Genomic DNA, 27478 nt, shown 5'->3' with positions numbered 1-27478 from the left:
AGCAGAATAGTATAGCTTCTGTCGCACTGTAACTTATGTAAACGATCTAACATAAGATACAAAATCATCTTTGTTTAATGTATGCAGCAGAATATTGTGGTATGTTTTATCTCAATTATTTCAAAATAGTATAAATTTCGAAACCTTCTTTGATAATTTAGATGAAAAACATATTGCTACTTTTTGTAGATTTAGAACTTTAACCACAAACATTCCGTGGAAATGTTCATAAAGAAAATCGTATTTGTACTCTGTGTAATTCCGGTGATATTGGCGACGAGTTTCATTATGACGCAACGTTAGATATTGCTACTACAACGAAAAATAGCGTTAAGTTAACATTTGACGGGATTTTTTTTATAGAAATGCTGAAATAAATATTTCAAATTATACATGGAAATAAAGATTGATTCTTATATTTTCACATTGTGATAGAAAAAGAATAAAAATATAATATTCATAGGCTTAGGAAGACACAGATTATCCGAAAAACGTTTACTTAGCGTTGTCCCATGTAACAAACTCGAAACATTAAACTTGAACAATTCACGAAATGTTCACGCAACTCTTCGAAATTTTGCATGAACATTCTATGACGTGATATATTTCAGTATTGGTTAACATGGCTGTCTCCATTTAAAATGTGCATACATATTTTCAAAAGAATATGATATACGGCAATGTCCCATCGATAATTTAATTTGGAAACTTGAAACATTCAGTTCAAAAATAAAATTTTGACATTTTCGAATGAAAAATAAATTGAGCTACATATTCAATTCAAAACAATAGATTTGCAATGTCTTGCGGAAATGTCCGAGTTAAACTTTCATGCCTTCACAAAACTTTTACGGCCAAAAAAACAGAGATTTGATTTCGTGAAGATTATTTTTCGGCTTTGACAACTATACCAATAAAAAGTACTTTTAAAGTTGAAGTTGGTACACCAAATAGCATTACGATTACAGGGTTATCTATAAAAAATACGGATTAATGAAAATGTCTTGCAAATTTGTCCGTTATCATAATTTGACGTCGCCACAAGCGTAATATGCTAGGGACGTTATGAACTGCATCCGCGTGTTCCTTCCTCCACTTAATATGAATGTCCTGCTTTCAACAAATCGAAATGATGCACACATTACAAAAATACATCTATGAGACGATCAAAAAGTAAGAAAACTTCAGTATCATAAGTATAAGCTATTGTATGTCACTGCTTGAATAAAATCATACTCGGGTTGAATATATAATGCAGCAATATTCCTTCAAAAAACACATAATTACTAGCAGTAAACTTGAATATCCTATGTTAATTATAAAATCATATTGGATTGGATTCTCACTGCATTTACACTTTTTTGTGTGTTATACTTTGCATTTACACAAAAAAAGAAAGCAGGAAGAATTAGATGACGCACGTTTCCAATTTAACGTCATTTTTCTGTTACACTAAATGGTAGCAATATCTGACGTTGCGTCTCTGTCTTAGAAAAAAGTAAAATCACAAAAATACTGAACCCCGAGGAAAATTAAAAACGAAAAATCCCTAATCAAATGACAAATTGTAATGTTCAAACACATCAAACGAATAGATAACAACTGTCATATTCCTGTTCGGAAATAGACGAAAGTAGACCAACTTTTTGTAAACAGACCAAATATTTTAAAATTTCAAGGTCTAATGAATAGAAACAAACGGTTTGACCTAAACAAGCTTTGCAAGTTTATAAGAATAATCACCAAATGCATAGAATCTCCTTGGTAACCAATTTATGTCTGTAATTTACATTTGTACCTTAACTTTACTGATATACGATTTTAGACAACAATAGTATATGTATTAAACAGGACACTCAGCTTTTTATATTGAATGCACATTATATGAATGAATGAATACATGAATAAATAATTGATTTTGTAAACCATTGCTTGCGAAGTCGTACCCAGTATTTTCAAACTGTTAACATAAGTAATATAAATCCGTTTTATATATTGAAAACGGTCTTGCGTTGACATAACTTTAATATATTAAAAAAAAAGAGAAACGCTAACCACTTAATTATGAACCACATCAAAGATAACCACTGAACAACAACAGGATCCTTTAATAGGACAGGTGCAAAGAAATTCAGCGTGTTTTAATGTTTGAACCGGCACCAACCTTCAACCTAACCTGAAATAGTCGTGTAACATTAAAATGTAGAAAGACATGTCCTAAAACAAGTGTAACCCATTCCCAAGACTTCACAGTAACATTGTCTAAAATAAGTTGTCAAATAATTCTAAAGCCTCGGTCACACCTTAACGGATAGCTCGAACGGACGCCTTACGAATAACTTTTTTTCAATCCGTTCATGTCCGTTAGACGTCCGTCCATATCCGTTGCATGTTCTTTGAGCGTACGTTTTATCCGTCGACGTCCGTTCTGTCCGGTGGAAAATTTTGAGCATGTTCAAAACTTCGAACGGACGTCCAACGGATGAAATGTCCGTTGAACGTCCGGTAGGCGTCCGTTTTGTACGGTACTCATCCGTTTCGTTTCCGTTTTGTATCCGTTACGTGTCCGTTATACATCCGTTGGAGGTCTGGCAGATAAATTCACCAACGGACGTCTACCGGACGTGTAACGGACAAAACGGATGTTAAACGAATGTGAAACGGACTTCTACCGGACGAATAACGGATAAAACGGATGATGAACGGATCTGAAACGGATAAATGCCAATTGAAAATTTCGCGTCAGAAAAGCCATTTATTGGTATGTCAGATTTCGTAGGGTTCATGAATTCTTATTATTAATAATCGATCTTAGAGTAGGGCCCCGTCTTCACAATCAATCAGCTCTTATTCACGCCAGACACGGCTTTTTAGCGGTATTTTGAAGAACAAACCAAAACCAGTTACACAGAAAAGTTTTGAATATTTATTCGATTTACATATATTATTATTGTCGCCTTTAATTTTTCCGTATATCTTGGTTCATCCGTTTTATCCGGTACGCTTCCGTTTGGTCTCCGTTTTATGCGGTACTCGTCCGTTGGATGTACCTTCGACATCCGTTCTGTCCGGTACGTCTCCGTTACTCGTACGTTGCATATCCGGTGTGTTTCCGTTATGTATTCGTTACGCGTCCGTTTTACATCAACGGACTCCCAATGGATAACAATTTTGCCAACGGACAACTTTTATTTTCATCCGTTAGGCGTCCGTTCGTGCTATCCGGTAAGGTGTGACCGAGGCTTAAGTTCAAATTATGAAATCTCCCTGTCAAATAATTCTAAGTTAAAATGATGAAATCTCCCTTTTTTAAATAGTGTACATAGACCTTGTTGCTTTACTAGCTTGCTTTTATTTGTGAAACTTCCTATTCATGAAAATAACACACCCAGCTATGTTTATTCTTCAACAAGAACTTATAAAATATTAGCATGCATTTTATAAAGATGAGAAAATTCTTCGTTTGTGTGACTTTAATGTCAACTTTCTAGTATTGTTTACCCTATTGTACAGGCCAGCTTAATGTATTTATAAGAATAACTATATGGTTAATCAAATATCAACATTGGGGATTGATTTGTCTTCACGGAGACTCGAGGGTATAACATTTTTTTTTTCATTACACATTTAATTTTATTACTTTATTAGTTGTTACTTTATCAATTGGTACAAAAATCAGTAAAAAAAATCAATTCGTTTTGGCCCCAGATGTCTTTTAAAATGTAAATATCATTGAAAAAGATCCAAATTATCTCCCTTTAGTGCAAAAACGCCATTTTTTGGCATTGTATTTCTTTTTATCAAATTAAGTACAATTTTTCATTTTAATTTGTTTATCTATGTTTGACATAGATATGTGTTGTGCTTCTCTTCCAAACATAGCAAGTGTACAAGTAGTTAAGTGAAAAGTCGTCTCTAATGTACGCATTTGATACCGTAAGACAGATATGAATGTAGTATATGCGTCTGATAACGGTATAGTTATTTCAGTAATGCAATTTTAATAATCTAATAAAACTCTTATGTAACAGACAATTGTGAACCACCAAATACATTCGAAAACATTTTAAAACTCATTTACTAATATAATCTATGCAATACAAAAAATCTAAAATTGACAAATGTAAAACGCCTTAAATAAAAAATTTTGGAGAAGTTTGAAATCATGTGTAACTGTAACTGAAAACGAATAATAAATCAAAGACCCCTTTCTTGTATATGTTTGATCCATGTTAATAAATTGAAAGTTGAAATGGGGAATGTGTCAAAGTGACAACAACCCGACCAAAGAGCAGACAACAGCCGACGGCCACCAATGAGTCTTTAATGCAGCGAGGAACTACCGCACCCGAAGGCGCCCTTCAGCTTGCCCCTCAACAAAAAGGTATACTATTTCAGTTATAATGGACTTCATAGTAAACTCCGAAATATACACAAGAAACTAAGATTAAATATCATACAAGACTAACAAAGGCCAGAGGCTCCTGACTTGGGTGAGGCGCAAAAATGCGGCGGGGTTAAACTGTGTTTTTTTTTAGATCTCAACCCTCCCCATATACCTCTATCCAATGTAGAAAAAACAAACACACAACAATACGCACAGTAAAACTCAGTTCAAAAGAAGTCCGAGTCTGATGTTAGAAAAGATAACAAAAGAAACTAAACAAAATGACAATGATACATACATTAATAAAGGACTACTAGCAGTTACTTACACGCCAGCTCTTGACCTCTATTAAACTGATTGAAAGATTATGTCTTCATCATATGAATATCAAGTTCAATCCCTCCCGTTTAGGGGTCAAGTATTATACCATCATAAAATATATGAGAAGAACATAACCCGTATCATGCCAACAAATGGTTTTAGAATAAATGTGTTTTTCTGATGCAAAGACCCTATAAATGAATCAATAATATGCAATCTTTAATGACCTGACAACATTATCGTAACTATATCCTCTCTTAATAAATCGGTTTAAGGTTTTTGTTAGCTTTTGAGGTGAATGCGGATATTTCTATGCTTTGTTAAGAATATTACTGTAAAAGAATGGATGTGAAATACCTGAACGTATAAGATGTCTGCATGTTGAAATATATTTACGAAAGATGTCATTGTATCGCTGATAAAATATAGTAAATGTTATGACTAGTTTGTGATATCGAAAACCCTGGTGTAATAATTTTTCAGTAATACACATATTTCTCTCGCTAAAATCTAATATCTTGTTACAAACACGAGCGAATCTTACAAATTGAGATATATAAACACCATAAGATGGTGACAAGGAAATGTAACCATCTAAAAATGAATAATTAACGATAGGAAATGAAAAATCATCTCTTTTATCATACATTTTGGTATTGAGTTTCCCGTTCATAATAGACATATCAAGATCTAGGAAAGGGCAGTGTTCATTATTAGTATAAGGTTTGTTTAAAGTTAGTTAAACAGGATACATTTCTTTAGTAAACATACTGAAGTCGTCATTACTGAGAGCATATATGTTATCCAAATATATAAAAGTATTGTTAAATGTTTGTATCAGATGTTGTTTCGATTGGCCTTTGCTGATTTTAGTCATAAATTGTAACTCATAACAATACAGAACCAGGTCTGCAATAAGTGGTGCACAGTTAGTCTCCATTGGAATTCCGGTAACTTGACGATATACGGAATCTCCAAAGCGAACGAAAATGTTATCTTGCAAAAACTCAAGGGCAGTTATAGTATCAAAGCATGTCCAACTGAGAAAGTTCTTTTGTTTGTTGTTTCTTAAAAATGACATAAAAGAGTGAAAATAGGTATTCGCATTCTGACTTTATGCCCATTTAATTAGGTGTGTGATTTTTAATAAGAATATGTCTTTGAGGCAAAGTGTTATATAGGGTAGAAAAATCAAAACTTTGAACAGATTCAAAATCACCATTACAAGCCTTCAATTCTTCCAACGAATTTTAAACACTCCAAAAGTTATTAATTCCGCTATTTTCAAACGCCTTATTTGAACAATTTATTACAAGTATTATCATTTATATAAATATACAGTTGATTTCAGTTGCTTATGGATCTTTTATGATTGATTTAATTTTTGTCAGGTAATTTCCTCAAATAACCAGGTCCAATCTAAAAAGTAAATTAAATTCAAAGAAACTAGACTGAAACATATTTAAAAATCACTCTATGGCCATCATTTTACTATGTTTTATTTAGAAAGGAAAATACTCAAAAATATATGCAAGTTTGTCCATATTGTTTAGGATTATTAATTCAATGATTTTTTTTAATGAAGAACAGATTCTACAATTGAGAATGGAAATGGGGAATGTGTCAAAGAGACAACAACCCGACCCTAAAGCAGACAACAGCCGACGACCAACTGTCTTTTTCAACTTTAAATATTTTTTGTCAAGGTAAATTTGAGCAGCTGTTAACCGTAATGTTAAATATATTGGAAAGCTACATTTGTTTTTGTATTTGTATGGATTTCCAAAGACTGCATTGTAAACTAAAAAAATAAATCATTTGGCACCATGCTTACAATTTTGCGTGTCTCACGCGCTTTTCGTCTTGAAATTACTCAAATCAAAATGGTAATATGCTAAATAAATTACAAAGCTGAAGAGCATTGAGGACAAGTAATTCGGAAAAGTTTTGTCAAATACAGCCAAGGTGAATTACTATTGCAATCTAGTGACAATGTTTCTTTTGAGATACACATCCGAACACACCAGAACATAAAATATGTAGAGTAATATCCTAGGCGCACAATCTGGATTTTATTGTGCGATCTAGTTTTGAGACGCTGCATGTTTTTAGTATTTAAGGAATCACTGTACTTCTTTTTCTGTCTATAAAGAAATAACATTAAAAATGTGGTGCACACTGAATAACCCGCGCAGCGGGTTATTATAAAGTGTGCACCATATGTTTTTCTGTTATTTCGAATTGACAGATAAAATATTACGACTCAGTACTCTCAATACATAAAGGCGCTAAACAATTTGCAGGGTCGGGTGCTCGGATATGCGCTATTTTCAGTCTGTTTATATGTGTGGGGTCGGACAGCTTTCAATTCCTTGTTGGGTTGCGGAGTTTAAACAGATGTGAACTCGGAATGTTGATAACTACATACGGACCATCACCAATTGTTTGAAATTTTCTTCCTACATCAGTAGGTTCACAATAGATTTATTAAAGGTATTGGGCACATGACGTTGTAACGGTCAAGTGATTGCTTACTACAAACACGTGTGTGTGTTTATATATAGCACATGGTGTGTGTTTATGTTCAATTTGAATGGATGGCATTAACCCGTAATGCCGTTTTTACGGGTATATGCCCTCATGATTTTCGTGAAAAGCATGATTAAGTATTACTTAAGGGGTGAGTTTGAGAAAATAAAGTTATTCGCAGTTTGCCTATAGTTCAACATGGCAACATTCGTTATTGTGGTATGTCTGACTCCGAGAAACTTCTAGATTCCGACCATGAATCTTTGCCAGCTGGTACTAATGTACATTCGTTGCGGGATGGTATTTCTGCACATCAGACTGGGAATAACGACTTGGTGGATACTTTCTCGCTGTTTAAAACCTATCTTGACGGGAAGATCGCTACTCTTCACAAAGACTTGGCAGTTGGCAACGAGAATTTGCTACCGAACTCAAGCAGGAATTTTCAGTTAAACTCAAAGGTGAGGGCAACTAGATACAATCAACTTTAATTGTGAAATCATGGCCGACCTTGTAAAGCTCCAGAAGCGTATTCCTAATGAAGATGCAGCATGTCTTAAATTGGTATCTGGTGCTATCCTCAAGGTTAAGACTGAAGCGAAATAAACTCATCCGCATTGCAGACAAATCTCCCGCAGGATGGAAACCCCTCCGTGAATATGAAAGTGACGACCTTGCCTCCGACTCTGAAGATGGGAAGCTCATTCGTTCTGCAGAAACCCGTGCCATTAGGAGTATCAAGGAACAGAAAAGGCCTCATCCATACAAAACCGCTACAGCGATGCGATAGAATTGTTTGATACTATTTCATGTATTTTATTTAATTTACAAGTGAGTTCCTGAAAATACTTTCGCATATCTACAGGTATGTCTTTGAAAAATGAGTATTTCAAATGGCGAAAAATCAATGCCGTTGTTAACAGATGAGTTCATTGAAAATGTCACTGAATGTAGTTCGTATACCCATAATTTTCCTATTAGAAAATGAGTTGTTAAACATTCTGCTAACGTTTGATGTTGGCGTTCACACGCCCCTAAGCAATGATGGGCAAATGCTGGCGTGAACTCCTGTGTAACCTCAAGCAATTTACAAAATTCGGCTGTACCTTTATTGGTAAATTCACTACCGCGATCCGATGTTAATGTTTGGCAAACTCCATAAGTAGTAAACATCCTGTATATTGCCTCACATACGGTTATGGCATCCTTATTTCGCAACGGGTATGCAAATAATAGTTTGGTGAACAAATCAACCGCTGTAAAGACATATATATTTCCATTAGCAGAAACTGGATAAGGGCCACATAGGTCCATCTGCCATACTTGAAATGGTTCGGCCGGCTTTGGGAAAGACACTATTTCCTGCTTTGTTTTCTTATTTGAGACCTTACGAATTAGGCAAAGATGACATGATTGTACATAGACTGGAATGATTTTTCCCATTCTGGGAAAGAAAAAGTGTTCTTTTGCCCTGTCCAAAGTATTGTAAATCCCGCAATGTCCGCCAGAAGGTGAATCATGAACAACTTTAAGTACAGTATTAATTAACACCTCGGGTATAACAATTTGATAATGATCCATCATTTTGTTTCTTTTAACTTTAGCAACTCGAGAATAAAATAGAATTTGGTCAATCAAGGCGTAATCAGATGATTTTAAAAGAACTCGCCTAGCTTCCTTTTGAGATCGGGTAAAGTGCCATTTTCGAATTAATCTATAATTTTTGTCAATGTTATATCCTGACGTTGCAGTTGTTTTATTTTTTTGGATGCATTGATAAATTTTCAAAAACAGATGTTGTTGAAGTTTTGTCAGATGAAATAAAAATAAATTGCAAATAAAATAAAGTTTTGTCAACGATGCCGGTATCTGACTTGTATAATGTTTGACGCTGTTCCGACTTTTTTCTCACTGATCTTTTTCGGATATTTTCGTCACTTTCATCGGTATCGGCATCATAAGGGTCACTAATAATTGTGTCTGCACCAGGCGCATTGTCAGATAAAATGCTTGTACATCGGCAACTTTTGAGGCAATCAGTTCTGAAAAATTTTGGACTCTCTACAATTTCCGCTTTGTTATTTTCGCACCTAGAAAGCGCATACGGAACTTGCATGTAGTCTGCCTTTTTCAAAATTCAAACTTTGACGTCTCAAAGCAGAATTTCTACTTATATAGCAATCATTTAATTGATGTTTTGACAACGTGGCTTTCTTTGTCACGAATTTATCAGAAATTGAAATATGGTTATTGTCCGAAATAAGGTCAAAATGTTGTATAAGTAAATGCCAATATATAATAGAGAGGTCACCTTGACGTTGGTGATAATAAATATCTTTAAATGACCAGAGAACTGTTTGCATTATCCCACGGTATACATAGTGATTTAACAAAATCACTACCTTTCTTATTTAAGTTAAATTTAATTAATAATTGTAACGTCAGCAATGTCCAAAATGTATGTAAAAAATCTGTCATAATACATTACTCTCCTTAGAAATTTTGGACTCCAAAATAAATTAAATAATAAAGAATATTTTATAGAAATTGTGTACAATTAGATGTTTACTATATTAATTTGAAAATGGATTTATAACTTTTAATTATTAATGTAAGTTAAAAATCAATATCTATATGAAAGTATAGCATTTAGGTTTTGATTTTTAGCGATAAAAAAAACTTGAACTTATTTTTAATATTTTTCTCTTTTTTTTCCTTTTTTTTATTTAACTGATGTTATGATGATAACATACTATTAAGTCTTAATTATAAATTATTGTTCTTTAAAGTTTGTTTCTCGCCTGCTTACAATTGAACGTTAATTTTTACAGTTGATAAAATGTAATTAAAAATATATCCAAAGTGCTTAAATAAAATGTTGCAAAAATATGAAGTATGAAAAACTTGAATAAATCTTAAACAAAATTTGATTTTGCTTATTACAGTCTCTAAGTTACTGTCATTTCGATGACGATCCTGCTCCTGAGGTAACCCATTATGTCAATTGTTTGAGGCGTCCCGTCTCCTGAGGTGATCCATGCGTATACTTTTGATGGCGTTCCTGCTCCTGGGGTAACCCATTATGTCAATTATTTGTAGCGTCCCTGCTATTTAGGTAGTCTGAGCAATATGCTTGCCTATGTATGTATATGTTAAATTATTATAACTTTGTACCGGTATTAGATTATCCAACAGTAAACGGCAACAAGAATTTGGCTTACTTGTTCCTAATAGGTAACTTACAAACAAGGATATTTTCTTTTTATGTAACTCTTAATGATGTTTGAACCTAATCTTAAAGACAACTGATTGCAAATATTAATATTGACATGCGTTTGAAATACATCTTTTGTACAAACAAAGTTCTAATTAACATCATTCTGAAAAGTTATTCAATGGATGATTTAAATCAATAAAATTTTACAACATTTCATGAAAAACATAATTTTAAAACTAATTTTGACAGTCTTTTAGAAAACAATTCTTAAAATTTCAAGACATGAAACGCAATACGATTTGTGAAATGAAAATGGACATTTTTTTTTCATAGCTGAAAAGTTTGAATTAAAAATTTAGATTTTAGAAATAAACTTTTGATTTACTCACAGTTTCATGAAAAAATATGTTTACAATCAAAATACACAATAATATAGATTTAATATTAATGTCACTGATGTTGATTAAAGTTCTTCTCTTATTATAATATGTTCTTTGATATTCAGCTGGTGTAGTTGTTCAATGGTGTATTCTGATTATTCACAAATAAATCATTTACTGGAAATATATAGAATTAAATAGTCCAAACGGTACAAAAATAATGTTCAATTGTAAATATTCCGGGTCGAATTGTCGAACCACTGTCTTAGTTTCTGGCATGCTGTAAGGTCTAGGTGTTGATTTTTTATGTCAGCTTTTAAATTTCGTCGATAAATTATTGTAGTAGTTATTGTTGTTATCAGCTTTGAAAGGTCCTCCGCCGTATATTATAACAAAAAAATGTACAGTACTTGCAACCTTAGGCGTTACTGTTTGACGTGAACTTGACTGATCGGTGAATGATCGGTGACGGATGTTTGACTGATCGATGAGTGATCGGTGATCGGTGACCCATAGGATCCGTCAGATAAGTCAAATAACCTATGTGAGAGTTACCCTGACAACTGTCACCGATCGATCAGTAAATTAAATTTATGCACGGATCGGACGGATACGTATATATTTAAAATTCTTATGTAAACCGAACTCCACAGTGTTTACAATCGATGAACGCGGACCTCTACGAAGACACCTTAATTTACACGTTATAATTTGTAATAAAATTAGTTGCAATACAAAAGTAAAAATAGTTTAACAGAATAAGATGCTTAGAGCGTTAAATTGTTTGTGTTGATTAATATTTTCGTATTCAATATTATAAACATCAGAGACATATAATACATAATTGTATTATATGACTCTGTTAACATGAACTTATTTCTACGAAAATGGTTATTGTTGACCGCCATTGGATTTTTGAAATTTTAATAGTTTCGAATAGGTTGTTTTTTCATGAAATTAAAAGAAATATTAAAAGTTTGTTCCCATTGTTCAGTTATTTTTACCATCTTGAGACAAGTCTTCTAATTAGAATTGAGATATAATGAGAATTAAAATACTTAAACTTTTATTTTTGTGGAATAAGAATGTAGTTATTGATTTATTTTGATACAAATTATTAACCGTCATATGATTTCAGTACTTTTTGTACATCAGGATTGGCTGTTCTTCATAAAATATGCTTACTTTTAGGAAAAAGATATAAAAAATTTGTACGCGTTTTCTAAAATGCAAATATTTCATTCATTTTACTGAAAATTATTGACCGCCATTGGATTTTGTACTTTTTATAGTTTAAAATAGTTTTTTTGTTCATAAAATTAAAGGAATGTCAGAGAAATTATACTAATATTTTGTTCACATTGTTTAAATAATCAAAATTATTCTTCTTTTTATCAAAAATGATACTATTTTATTTGAAATCAGTTATTTTTACCATCTTGAGACAAGTCTTCTAATCAGAATGCAGATATAATGAGAATTAAAATACTTAAACTTTTATTTTTGTGGAATAAGAATGTAGTTATTGATTTATTTTGATACAAATTATTAACCGGCATATGATTTCAGTACTTTTTGTACATCAGGATTGGCTGTTCTTCATAAAATATGCTTACTTTTAGGAAAAAGATATAAAATTTTTGTACGCGCTTCCTAAAATGCAAATATTGTTTCATTTTACTGAAAATTATTGACCGCCATTGGATTTTTATACTTTTTATAGTTGAGAATAGTTTTTTTTCATAAAATTAAAATAATATCAGAAAAATCATACTAAAATTTTGTTCGCATTGTTTAAAATAATCAAAATTATTCTTCTTTTTATCAAAAATGATACTATTTTATTTGAAATCAGTTATTTTTACCATCTTGAGACAAGTCTTCTAATCAGAATTGAGATATTATGAGAATTAAAATACTTAAACTTTTATTTTTGTGGAATAAGAATGCAGTTATTGATTTATTTTGATGCAAATTATTAACTGTCATATGATTTCAGTACTTGTTGTACATCAGGATTGGCTGTTCTTCATAAAACATGCTTACTTTAAGGAAAAAGATATTAAATTTTTGTACGCATTACCTAAAATGCAAATATTTCATTCATTTTACTGAAAATTATTGACCGCCATTGGATTTTGTACTTTTTATTGTTTAAAATAGTTTTTTTATTCATAAAATTAAAGGAATGTCAGAGAAATTATACTAATATTTTGTTCACATTGTTTAAAATAATCAAAATTATTCTTCTTTTGTATCAAAAATGATACTATTTTATTTGAAATCAGTTATTTTTACCATCTTGAGACAAGTCTTCTTATCAGAATGCAGATATAATGAGAATTAAAATACTAAAACTTTTATTTTTGTGGAATAAGAATGTAGTTATTGATTTATTTTGATACAAATTATTAACCGTCATATGATTTCAGTACTTTTTGTACATCAGGATTGGCTGTTCTTCATAAAATATGCTTACTTTTAGGAAAAAGATATAAAATTTTTGTACGCATTTCCTAAAATGCAAATATTGTTTCATTTTAATGAAAATTATTGACCGCCATTGGATTTTTATACTTTTTATAGTTGAGAATAGTTTTTTTTCATAAAATTAAAATAATATCAGAAAAATCATACTAAAATTTTGTTCGCATTGTTTAAAATAATCAAAATTATTCTTCTTTTTATCAAAAATGATACTATTTTATTTGAAATCAGTTATTTTTACCATTTTGAGACAAGTCTTCTAATCAGAATTGAGATATAATGAGAATTAAAATACTTAAACTTTTATTTTTGTGGAATAAGAATGTAGGTATTGATTTATTTTCATGCATATTATTAACTGTCATATGATTTCAGTACTTTTTGTACATAATGATTGGCTGTTCTTCATAAAATAATCTTACTTTAAGGAAAAAGATATTAAATTTTTGTACGCGTTGCCTAAAATGCAAATATTTCTTCATTTTACTGAAAATTATTGACCGGCATTGGATTTTTGTACTTTTTATAGTTTAGAATAGTTTTTTTTCATAAAATTAAAAGAATGGCAGAGAAATCATATTGAAATTTTATTCGCATTGTTAAAAATAACCAAAATTATTCTTCTTTTTATTAAAAATGATACTATTTTATTTGAAATCAGTTATTTTTACCATCTAGAGACAAGTCTTCTAATCAGAATTGAGATATAGTGAGAATTAAAATACTTAAACTTTTATTTTTGTGGAATAAGAATGTAGTTATTGATTTATTTTGATACAAATTATTAACCGTCATATGATTTCAGTACTTTTTGTACATCAGGATTGGCTGTTCTTCATAAAATATGCTTACTTTTAGGAAAAAGATATAAAAATTTTGTACGCGTTTCCTAAAATGCAAATATTTCTTCATTTTACTGAAAATTATTGACCGCCATTGGATTTTGTACTTTTTATAGTTTAAAATAGTTTTTTTGTTCATAAAATTTAAGGAATGTCAGAGAAATCATACTAAAATTTTGTTCAAATTGTTTAAAATAATCAAAATTATTCTTCTTTTTATCAAAAATGATACTATTTTATTTGAAATCAGTTATGTTTACCATCTTGAGACAAGTCTTCTAATCAGAATTCAGATATAATGATAATTAAAATACTTAAACTTTTATTTTTGTGGAATAAGAATGTAGTTATTGATTTATTTTGATACAAATTATTAACCGTCATATGATTTCAGTACTTTTTGTACATCAGGATTGGCTGTTCTTCATAAAATATGCTTACTTTTAGGAAAAGGATATAAAAAATTTGTACGCGTTTTCTAAAATGCAAATATTTCATTCATTTTACTGAAAATTATTGACCGCCATTGGATTTTGTACTTTTTATAGTTTAAAATAGTTTTTTTGTTCATAAAATTAAAGGAATGTCAGAGAAATTATACTAATATTTTGTTCACATTGTTTAAATAATCAAAATTATTCTTCTTTTTATCAAAAATGATACTATTTTATTTGAAATCAGTTATTTTTACCATCTTGAGACAAGTCTTCTAATCAGAATGCAGATATAATGAGAATTAAAATACTTAAACTTTTATTTTTGTGGAATAAGAATGTAGTTATTGATTTATTTTGATACAAATTATTAACCGTCATATGATTTCAGTACTTTTTGTACATCAGGATTGGCTGTTCTTCATAAAATATGCTTACTTTTAGGAAAAAGATATAAAATTTTTGTACGCGCTTCCTAAAATGCAAATATTGTTTCATTTTACTGAAAATTATTGACCGCCATTGGATTTTTATACTTTTTATAGTTGAGAATAGTTTTTTTTCATAAAATTAAAATATTATCAGAAAAATCATACTAAAATTTTGTTCGCATTGTTTAAAATAATCAAAATTATTCTTCTTTTTATCAAAAATGATACTATTTTATTTGAAATCAGTTACTTTTTCCATCTTGAGACAAGTCTTCTAATCAGAACTGAGATATAATGAGAATTAAAATACTTAAACTTTTGTTTTTGTGGAATAAGAATGTAGTTATTGATTTATTTTGATACAAATAATAACCGTTACATGATTTCAGTACTTTTTGTACATCATGATTGGTTGTTCTTCATAAAATATGCTTACTCTATGGAAAAAGATATTAAATTTTTGTACGCGTTTCCTAAAATGCAAATATTGTTTCATTTTACTGAAAATTATTGACCGCCATTGGAATTTTGTACTTTTTATAGTTTAGAATAGTTTTTTTTCATAAAATTAAAATAATATCAGAAAAATCATACTAAAAATTTGTTCGCATTGTTTAAAATTATCAAAATTATTCTTCTTTTTATCAAAAATGATACTATTTTATTTGGAATCAGTTATTTTTACCATCTTGAGACAAGTCTTCTAATCAGAACTGAGATATAATGAGAATTAAAATACTTAAACTTTTGTTTTTGTGGAATAAGAATGTAGTTATTGATTTATTTTGATACAAATAATAACCGTTACATGATTTCAGTACTTTTTGTACATCATGATTGGTTGTTCTTCATAAAATATGCTTACTCTATAGAAAAAGATATTAAATTTGTGTACGCGTTTCCTAAAATGCAAATATTGTTTCATTTTACTGAAAATTATTGACCGCCATTGGAATTTTGTACTTTTTATAGTTTAGAATAGTTTTTTTTCATAAAATTAAAATAATATCAGAAAAATCATACTAAAAATTTGTTCGCATTGTTTAAAATTATCAAAATTATTGTTCTTTTTATCAAAAATGATAATTTTTTATTTGAAATCAGTTATTTTTACCATCTTGAGGCAAGTCTTCTAATTAGAAAGGAGATATAATGAGAATTAAAATACTTAAACTTTTATTTTTGTGGAATGAGAATGCAGTTTTTGATTTATTTTGATACAAATTATTAACCGTCATATGATTTCAGTACTTTTTGTACATCAGGATTGGCTGTTCTTCATAAAACATGCTTACTTTAAAGAAAAAGCTATTAAATTTTTGTACCCGTTACCTAAAATGCAAATATTTCTTCATTTTACTGAAAATTATTGACCGCTATTGGATTTTGTACTTTTTATAGTTTAAAATAGTTTTTTTGTTCATAAAATTAAAGGAATGTCAGAGAAATCATTCTAAATTTTTATTCGCATTGTTTAAAATAACCAAAATTATTCTTCTTTTTATTAAAGATGATACTATTTTATTTGAAATCAGTTATTTTACCATCTTGAGACAAGTCTGCTAATTAGAATTGAGATGTAATGAGACTTAAAATACTTAAAATAAATGATTGCATTACTTTTTGTCCATCAGGATTGGTTGTTCTTTTATTTATGTTTACTTTAAGGAAAGATATATTATTTTTTTGTACGTGTTGGCAAAAATGCAAATATTTCTTCTCATATTGGAAAAAATGGTAATTTCAATTGCAATCAGTTGTTATAAATGATTTTCATATGTTTTTTGTAGAAAATGTGGATTATTCAAGAATAAATTTGCTTATTTCTTTCTTTTTAAGAAATATATTTATGTTTACCACCATTGGATTTTTGTACTTTTTATTGTTTAGGAGTAGTTATCTTTTTTTTTTAAAAAAGACTATCAGAAAAATATAATGTAATGTTGTTTGCATTGTTTAAAATTATTTCTATTTCTTGTTAAAAAATACAGCAGTTATTTTTGTAATTTGTTATTTTAAATGCTTCGATTGTGACGAGAATATAGAAAGTCCGTGATTATGATAAGTTTTTTTTAAGAATTTTATGATGATAATGATACAAAAATTAAAAATATTGAAAAAAAATAGACTACATTTTTCAATAACTGATTCTTTCATTTTGTTTTTCCCTAGAATGTTTGGAAAATAATAAAACAAAAATCGCGATGTAGACACCGTTTTAGAACTCGACGGTTTTGAAAATATATAACCTAAATAAAACGAAAAAGACCATTCTTTAATGATGATATTTTAATTTAGGTTTTATCAGTATATTTCTTTTCATTTCAATTCATAAAACTTTGCTAAATAATTAATAAACAAAATGTTTCATTGAACGTTCGATTTTCAAGAGTCGCCATTTTAATTAGATTAAACGAAACTAAGATTCCGTAATTTGTATTAGTTTTTCATGTGATGTATTAAAGTTCAATCCGTCGTCAAGGTCGATCGGTACTATCCGTCCGATCAGTCCGATCAGTCAATTACTTTTACTATAAGTCTGACGGATTCCTGACGTGAGTTTGACGCGAACTTGACTGATCGGTGACTGATCGATGACCGCTGACTGATCGCTGAAATAGTAACGCCTAAGGTTGCAAGTACTGTACGTTGGTATTCGTATTGTAGATGTTTCATGAAAATAATTATGTTTAAGGTTTATTCAAGTGTATTCATCCTTCATATATTTTTGCAATATTTTATTAAACACAATTTCTAATTAAATTTTATCAATTGTAAAGCATGCGAGTAGCAACTTATCAAGAACAACGATTTAAATTATTACTAAAGAATTGTAACATCATAAACATCAATTCATTTAAAAAGAATTAAAAAAAATAAAAATAAGTAACACAAACATTTTACACGAAGTTTCAAAAATGAAAAAAAAAGATTAAACAAAGAAAACAAAAATTGTTTTATTTTTGCGTGGTATTTCTCTATGTAAATATATTTAGATGGGTGGAACAATCTATTTTTCAAAGGGAGAGCGATTATTGTAATAGAAAAATGCAGTTTTTGTTTATTTCATATAGTTTATTAGTTAATGTATGTAAGTTCTAACTGTTCTTTACATTTTCAAAGCGTAGTATATGTCAAATAAGTACTTCAATAAAAGAGGGACGAAAGATACCAAAGGGACAGTCAAACTCATAAATCTAAAACAAACTGACAACGCCATGGCTAAAAATGAAACAGACAAACAGAAAAACAATAGTACACATGACACAACATAGAAAACTAAAGAATAAACAACACGAAACCACAATTTATTGCACAGATACGTTCAATAAATTATTGAACGTATCTGTGCAATTCAAATTCAGCTGTGGCCAAATGGACCTTCGATTATAGGTTAAGCAAAGTTTAATAAAACATCTTAAAAGAGGGACGAAAGATACCAAAGGGACAGTCAAACTCATAAATCGAAAATAAACTGACAACGCCATGGCTAAAAATTAAAAAAGACAAACAGACAAACAATAATACAAATGACACAACATAGAAAACTAAAGAATAAGCAACACGAACCCCACCAAAACTAGGGGTGATCTCAGGTGCTCCGGAAGGGTAAGCAGATCCTGCTCCACATGTTGCACCCGTCGTGTTGCTTATGTGATAACAAATCCGGTAAAAGTTCGGACTACGGTTAACCTACGTCAGCAACATTCTTTTGTGTGTTACAGTCATTTAAGGGTTACTAGGACGTTCTGAACTTAGTATATAAACTGATCAAGCCGCTATGATATCAATAGCGAGTTTCTTGATATTCTAGGTGAGTCTCTTTGTTTTAAAAATAATTTACAGCAATGCCATGCACCATCGTAGGCATTGTTCCCAGCTAGTTTTCCCCAGCATGTAAAAATCAAGTACCAACTCTCACAGACTCATTCTTCTGTTGAGAGTATGGGTCTTCAAAGAACAACTAACTCTGCAGACCAACATACTACTACATAACATCTACAATACGAATATCAACGTACATTATGTGATATAATATATGCATATCAAATGTACATCTGAAAAGATGTATATAAATTGTACATTTTCAAAGCTGTATATAAACTGCAACTCTGTTAACAAGTACATTAACTGCATATTTTAAAATCTGTGTATTATAAGCTAAACATATCGATTCTACCACTGCGTTTTGTGTGATACGATATCTATCCACAGTTTATATACAGTTTAACAGATGTACTGTTGATATACAGCTTTACAGATGTACAGTTGGTATAGAGCTTAACAGATGTACAGTTTATATACAGCATTACAGCTTTACTTTTGATATGCATTTTTAGAACTGTACATCAAGATTACTTGTACTAAAGTAGCTGTGTAGAAGTTCTAATTGTGTTGGACCGTAAGATTGTTGCCATGGACTCCACGATTTAGAGCCAAACCTAATAATACGTGTTTTTTGTGTTTCGTCATCTGGGTCAAGCTGATATAACAAATATCCAATACCTCGTGCTGATGTATCTACACTTAATCAAAAAGTCAGATTGAACTTTGGAAAACTAAGTATGTCTCGGATACCAATTTATGTTTCAAATCTGTAAATGCAGTTTCCTGTTCACTCCGCCATGTGAATATCTGCTCTTTTTTTCAAATGTCGAGTTAATGGAAAAACAAGTGCACTATAGTTTGGTATGAATTTTCTGAACCAATTAAATAAACCCAACAATCGTCTTAATTCCTTCATATTCTTTTGTCGTGGATAATCTGAAATCGCCTTTACACGGTAGGGTGGCGGGCGGATCCCGTCTTTCGAGATAAGATGTCCGATAAAAACACAAGACGATGCTGCAAATGAGCACTTTTTTGTCCTTATTTTAATCCTGCAGTGCGAAATCGTTGAAATACTTCCTTTAAATCGGATAAATGTTTTTCGAATGTGTCGAAAAAAATCAAGACGTCGTCCAAATAGCAAAGACAAGATTTGAATTTCAATCCGTGTAAGACCTTATCCATAATCATTTGAAATGTATTTGAAGCAGTTTTTAAACCCATTGGTAAACGACTGAATTTATAAGTACCAAAGCATGTGTGGAAAGCTGTATACTGGCTAGAGTCATTTGAAAGTCCCATTTGGAAAAATCCTGAAGAAAGATCAATTGACGATATAAAATTCTGTATTACTTCGCTGAACGATTCGGTCTGGAATTGAATATTTGAATTCCCTAGTTTGTTAATTTAAAAAACGAAACTCGCAACAAAACCGGAAGTCTTGGGCGGAATGTTTAGCAGAATTCTTGGATCGCTTAGTGACAAGTACAATAGGACTAGTAATTAACAAATCTTCTGTTTCACTCACAGGAGCAATTATACCTTGTTTTAACAAATTGTCAAGATGTTCTCTCAAAATTTCCCTGTTATAAGGGGGAGGCGATATGGTGTTTGCCAACAGCGTCCGGTTTCAGTAAAATCTTATGTTCCACCACACGCGTGTAGCCTAATATCGGGTTATCTTCCGTGACAAAAATATCTATAGTTTCTGTATTTGGTTCAAGACTAAGTCGCTTATGAGTTTGAACATTTGCGGTATTCAATTGACATGACATTTTGCTATAATCTAACACAATATTGTTTTTCATCAAATAATCCGACCCTAGAATAAACGGATGTGAAGTTATTGGGAGAATATATACATCAATATCAATTTCTCCTCGTGTCTCTATGTATAATTTAATTTTTGCCGTTCCCGTTACTTTTATAGTGTCATTATTGGCTTATCTTATTTCGGAACAATCCAACTGTTCAAATGATAATTTTTGTTTGTCGGAAACAGAATCAAATAAAGATTTCGACATGATATTAATAGAACTTCCCGAGTCAACTAATGCAGCAACTTTCAGCTGATCGAAAAACATTTATGTACAAAAATTGATGCTTCTTATGTGAACTGAAGTCCATAAAGACATTTTCGGAATCTATCCCGGACGACCGTGCATGTCTCCCGGGTTCTGTCGTTTTCCCGAATCAAACTGTGTGCAGAAATTCGCTATATTTCCCTCCTGCTGGCACAACTGACATTTTGCAGTCGACAAATTTTGGCCCATACCGTTTCAATAACATTCATGCTGTCGGTGACTTCTACCATTACATTTAAATCACGGCCCGGAAAACTTATTGCGATCATTTGTAACTTGTCCGCCATTTGTTGGATAATTATAATTACGACCAGGAGTATTTTGTCGGTCATATGTAGCCTGTTGCTTACTCTGCACGTTCATGCCGTATAAAATAGAAGTACATGTCTTTATCTGATCTTTCATTTCAGATATTTCAGAAGAAGTGGCTACAGGAGGCTGCGGAAAACTTTTGTCGGATTTCATTTCTTTTCGAGTTTTTACTAGCTCGCTTAACTCCTGAATTTGTTGTCGCAAATCGCGCACTTCGGTATTTTGATCATCGTTCTTCTATTACTATTATCATGAGATTTGTTTTTGAACAATCCTGCAGCATTTACAGAATCATCATGTTTTCTGTAACCATAGGCTTTTGCCATTTTTGCGGAAGCGATAGCGGTTTGCATATCTTTAGGCATCCCAGCGGGAACAAAAAATGAGATTTGCTCCGGTAAGCCACTGATAAATTGGAGAGTATTTCATGTTCTAGCTTGGCGAGTAATTTACCCTTTTCATAAATTTGACAATACAAATCCTCCAAGCTTTGACCGGATGACAAAGTCAGGTTCTGAAATATTTCACTGTGCATAAGTGCGTTAGTCCCATGCCCACATAAATTAACATACTTCTCCTCAAAAAGAATTTGGACACTTTTCCTGTCGAATTTGCTTTCATCACTTAATGAGTTGCACCATTTTCAAGCCGGACCTTTGAAGTGTAAACGAAAAGCAGCTTGCATACGCCTGTCAGTTGGGTTAAATTCGGATAAACCATGCAATTTGGAGGAAGGTTTAAACTCAGTCAAACACGTATTACCATTATCTTGAGGATATCCGTGAAACTTGAAAAACTTGGCCAAACGTTACATTTTATAATTTAATGGGTGTGGCAGCCGACGCTAGTTTCTGACTGAAATGATATTTTTTGTAGGGGGCGTCTTCTTGAATGTTAACAGTTTTAGAAAACAGAAGGTTAAATGTTGGTCTAACGTCTGTTGAATGAGTTATTGGCGCATGCAATGAATCATGTGATGAAGTTTTATAAATAAAATAATTCAGTTAAAGCATGTGCTTTCAAAAATGAGTCGTTTACAAAAAGTTGTGAAACCGATTCATTTTGATTCGAGTCTGGTCCATTTCAAGTGATTATTCCATAAATAATGACGATTTGGTATCTTAACACATAGAAGTAATGTGAGGTCTAATATCAGACTGTTCTCACTGTAAAAATATTTTGCTGAACAAGGCAAAACTGTTCTCACCAAATACAAATCTACAGACTCTACACACATACATTCACTTTATTTTATAGATCAATGAACAATGTTAGCAACGCAAAATTCAATGTATTTATAGTTTTATTAATAACACATATTATATACACACAAACGTTGACTGTTTATTCTGTACAGCCGTTGACAACTCGTCGTCAAATACTCAATAGCCATATTTGGTCTCGCCAAAAAAAATTATACAATGTTGTATATCAGTATACAAGGCGTTTGTAGTATATTCCATCTGACCCCTTTATCTACTAGGAGTCATACCAAGTTGCTGCAACAGGCAAATATATTATTTGGTAACGATAACAGCCCTGTTAATGTCTCAAATTTATTTTATTTGAAGGGACCACCACCATTCTGTGTCCTAGGGGAACTTATGTATGTAGAGGACACAAACAAATACGCATAAAGTAGATTTAGTTGTCAATAAAAATTACGTCTGCAACCCGCATTAACAAGAAAAGAGAGAGAGAGTTAATTTCAGTGCGGATACGGAATAACCCTTTCCGATTCCGGAATGATACAGATACTAGACTGTGAACTAGCAACTATTATTTATAACGAAAATATGTATATAACAAATGACGATGTTGACTTTTACCATTCAGGAGTTATGGTTCTTGAAAGATTGAACAATGGTGTTTTCATTCGTGCCCGTGTATTTACTCATAAACCGTTCAACCAAAGTTTTGCAAATTAAAATTTGTTGTTACTGGTGACAAGTTGGAGGTCAAGTTCAATAATGGAGATTTTCACTTTTCCTGTTCAGGAGTTACGGTTCTTGAAAGATTGAAAAATTGAGTTTCCAGTCATGTTGTTGCATGTACTCATGAACAATTCAAGATGGTCGTAATGGGGATACCTTCACGATGAATAACGGTAAAAGTTCTTGCCATATGACGTTAAAGGTAATTTTTGGTGTTTGACGATAAAATGTACTCTTTTTAGACGATGAAAACATGACTGATTTTGACGAATCACATTTTTTCCAAAAACGATGGTAACGATAATTATTTAAGACCTCTGACGAATCACTATAAGGATATTTTGACAAATCACAGTAAAATTTTAACCAATTTGACGCTAACGGTAACCGAAATGACTGTTTGACGCCTGACGATTTTCACTTTCACCTCTCATCAGGTATGGTTCTTGTGTTATTGAAAAATGCCAGGACAGAAATAAATGTTAATAAATCTTGCTTGCTGTCGCTCTGACAGACTCTTGTTTGTACATAGATTATGCCGTTAGTTCTCTCGTTTGAATGGATTTGCATTGTCATTTCGGGGCCCTTTATAGCTGACTATGCGGGAGGACGTACGTTGACCTATAGTTGTTAATTTCTGTGTCATTTTGGTATCTTTTGGAGAGTTGTCACATAACCTAATACGGAGTATACACGGTCTCCACGCGGTTGCTTCAGAATAAAACGGAATAGAAAATTTTATTTAAGTTGGGTTACATGAACATTGCAAACATAAGTTTTTAACCAATCATATTCCTAAAAATGTATAGGAGATACAAGAGTAAAAGAGTATTTGGTATACATTTATAACAAAGTTCTATGAATGATTGATTGTAGTTTTCTTAACTCCAAGTTGCAAATATCACACTAACATGGATGTTTTTTGTTTTTTATTAAACGACACCGTTTTAAAAAAAAATCTTCTTCAGTTGGTAAGTTCACTTGTTAGTAAAATGTACTTAATTATGTGTCTGTCAGGTATCATATTACCGCCTGTCATTTATTCATCATGTGAAGAGAGCATCTGCTTTGGAACGTAAAATTCCCTTTTCTTTCGAAAATTTCATATTCTTGGTATGATGGTTTCGGTAAGCTTTCCCACATTGAACTATTTCCTCTGTTTATCCCAGAATATTTTAGATTTAAAACAAAACAATTAAGGTATTAGATTATCATTATTTGTACTCTTCATCTACAAAGGTCAGGGATCAAATTTTGAAAGTTTATTTCTTTCTGTGATGATCAGTTACTGTTTAAAACCATGTGATGGCTCGGTTCATGTTAATATCACAGGTAGATCAACAGAAAGGAATAATTATGTTATATTTGGTTCATCTCTAAGTGCATGGGAACACAGTTTGAAGGGGTTCTTCGAGGGTCAATTCTTGGTTTTGTTGTTATGTAATATTTGTTTCAACGGCAGAATGTTTCATATGTGATGACCCTTTAAAGCCGCTAAAAGATAAGGGTTATGATTTAAATGAAACATTTGTTCTTACAAAATGGAAGCACACTTCTAACTTCTGTTTACCTCTTTTTTTCTTCCAGAAAAAAACCTGTGAGACAACGGCAGAAATTATGTGCTACAAAAGAATTACACTGGTACAAATGGTGCCAGTTGTTCTAGTTCTACTGTTTGTGTGCATATTCAAAGTCAACTATGACAAGAACTCAACAAAGATACCACCTATAAAAACAGAGGAATATAACGGTCTGAAATCATTCACATATGAAAAAAGAGTTAATATCAAAACAGAGACACAGCCCATTCAGGAATCAGATGCTGTAGAATCTATCAGAAACGATTGCGGAAAACTTTGCGAAACAAAGGAAAAAGGGGTATCTGGACCTTACTTTGACCAAATAACTGTCCCAATTGATTGTCAAGCGCTCTTTAAAAATGAACAAATAGATCGTGGCCACGGCTTATCTAATGCACCCAAAACGATACCTAAAAATATATATATGGACTTTACGATGAACAACAGACTAAACGTGTCATCATGGTATTTCAACGATGGGGGATATTTGGGTAAGACGGCCAGACTGGCAGTTTGGACAGAACAAATAATCGAGGAATACATTTCTTTGGCAAAAGACAACAAGTTAAAGGGAACGTATGGAGAATCAGAAACAAATGCTTTACGAGATGGTTTAAAGCATGCACCTGGCATTATGAATGGTCGCGTTTTGGTTATAGGTTCAGAAATTCCCTGGGTAGAAGCATGTGCTTTGGAAGCAGGAGCACGCGAGGTTGTTACGTTAGAATACGGTAAAATTATTTCAAAACACCCTAAAATAAAGACAATGATACCCGATCAATATCGGAAAAGTTACTTAAACAAAACTTTAGGGAGTTTTGATGCTATCGTTACTTTTAGTTCAATAGAACATTCCGGTTTAGGCAGGTATGGCGACGGACTTAATCCCTGGGGAGATATCATTGCCATTGCCAGGGGATGGTGTGTAACTAAGAAAGGTGGATCGTTAACCATTGGCGTTCCATATAGTTATGAAAGGGATTACATCATGTTTAATGCCGGTAGGTGGTATGGGAAGATAAGGTATCCATATCTAACAACAAATTGGAAACAGCATTATCGAGGTTATGGACTCCAACGCGTACATGTTTTTACTAAAATCAATGAAGATTTTACAAGACAGCTTGATAATTACAGGCTGAAAGAACCGCATCCTTATTTTCCTTTAAACAACATTGATAAACACTACTCGCAAGCACATCAAGATGCAACTGTGTATCAAATTTCCAGAAAGAAAAATGGATTTTTTGTTGAAATGGGAGCATTCAATGGAAAAACGCTTTCAAATACTTTGTGGTTAGAAAGAAAACATAACTGGACTGGACTTTTGATAGAAGCTAACCCCGATCTTTGTCGTCAAATAGATGCGCTGAAACGGCACGCTTGGCGTCTGTGTGCATGTATATCAGATACATTAAATAAAACTGAATTCATTCAGAGCGGCGTATTAGGCGGCATGGCATCCGAATTAGACAATGATCAGATGAAGATGGTAAAAACTAAACGAACAATTTCAGTTCCTTGTTTTAAAATGATAGACATCCTAGGTCTGATAGGCGTGCAACATATTGACTACTTTTCGTTGGACGTTGAAGGTTCAGAAATGATTATTTTGGAGTCAATAAGAAACGAACTGATATCTGGAAAAATAGTGGTAAATATTTGGTCTATTGAATATAGATCATGGGACGGGAAAAAAATTATTATAAACAAGTCATTCAAAAAATTAAAGAATTTACGAGACTTTTTTGAAAATATTGGAGGTTATGTGGAACATTCTCAGTTAGATAATAAAGATGGTGATACTAGAGACGGTATGGCATTGGATGTTGTGTTTGTTCGTACTTAAGACTTCAATGATTTCGAACGGCACAGTGTACTTGGTATAAACAATACGGAAATGCAGTATATCTGGTCATCAATTCGCATTAGTTTTGATTGGTGGAAACCTTTATAATTAAAGGCTTTTTAATCCCAAATCGTGGAAGAGATCGTGTATTATATTTGTTGAAGAGGAACCAACGGTAAATTGATATTAGGTTCCGTTATGAAATTTCAATAAAGTCAATTTTCAAATGAGTTCTTATCATTTTATATGAGTCGGTCAAATCGGGGTAGATTGGTTTGTAGCATCGTGATCATATTCCACAGCTATGTAAACTTTATGATGAAATCAAAACGTACGCCCGTAGGCTACAGCAATTTTAAAACCTCTTGTCATTAATTATTACCTGTATAAGAAAATTCAAATTGTGAAAAGTGAATTGTTTTTAGATCAACAACTGTTACAGTAATTTGTGTCCACAGTTACATAATACGAATACGTATTTTTGACACCAATCGGACTCATTCAAAAAAATATGTTTAATTTCTTAATTAATTACAACATACATGACTGTACATGATCCCCATCATTTCAATGATCACGTCACAACCAAGCACATGAAAGCATATTAAAATAATTGAAATGAACTAAATTGTAAAACAGGCATGCTATTTTGAACTGGATACGGACATGCTTAGTATAAATTTGAATATGCTGTCTCCCTGATTAACAGCTGTTTGTTTGGAACTTGATTTACCAGCACCGGAGTGTTTTTCAAGAATGCAAAGAAGATTGAAAAAAAGCATAGGCAAAATCATCATATTCAGAAGACGATAACTCGCTACGAAATAAGATTATTTTATAAACTGTTTTTCTGGAGCTACGTA

The 27478-nt window shown here is 31.7% G+C and overlaps 1 protein-coding gene across 1 annotated transcript; it reads left to right on the top strand.

Annotated features, from left to right (window-relative positions):
- Window positions 1–27478, top strand: LOC139487530 (uncharacterized). Its single transcript, XM_071272396.1, has 2 exons — window positions 1–99; window positions 24774–27478. The coding sequence occupies exons 1-2, from the start codon at window positions 82–84 to the stop codon at window positions 26613–26615; spliced, it is 1860 nt and encodes a 619-aa protein (XP_071128497.1). The 5' UTR covers window positions 1–81; the 3' UTR covers window positions 26616–27478.

Source organism: Mytilus edulis, chromosome 9 (genome assembly GCF_963676685.1).
Source record: "Mytilus edulis chromosome 9, xbMytEdul2.2, whole genome shotgun sequence".
NCBI lineage: Eukaryota > Metazoa > Mollusca > Bivalvia > Mytilida > Mytilidae > Mytilus > Mytilus edulis.
This window is presented reverse-complemented; position numbering and strand designations above follow the sequence as displayed.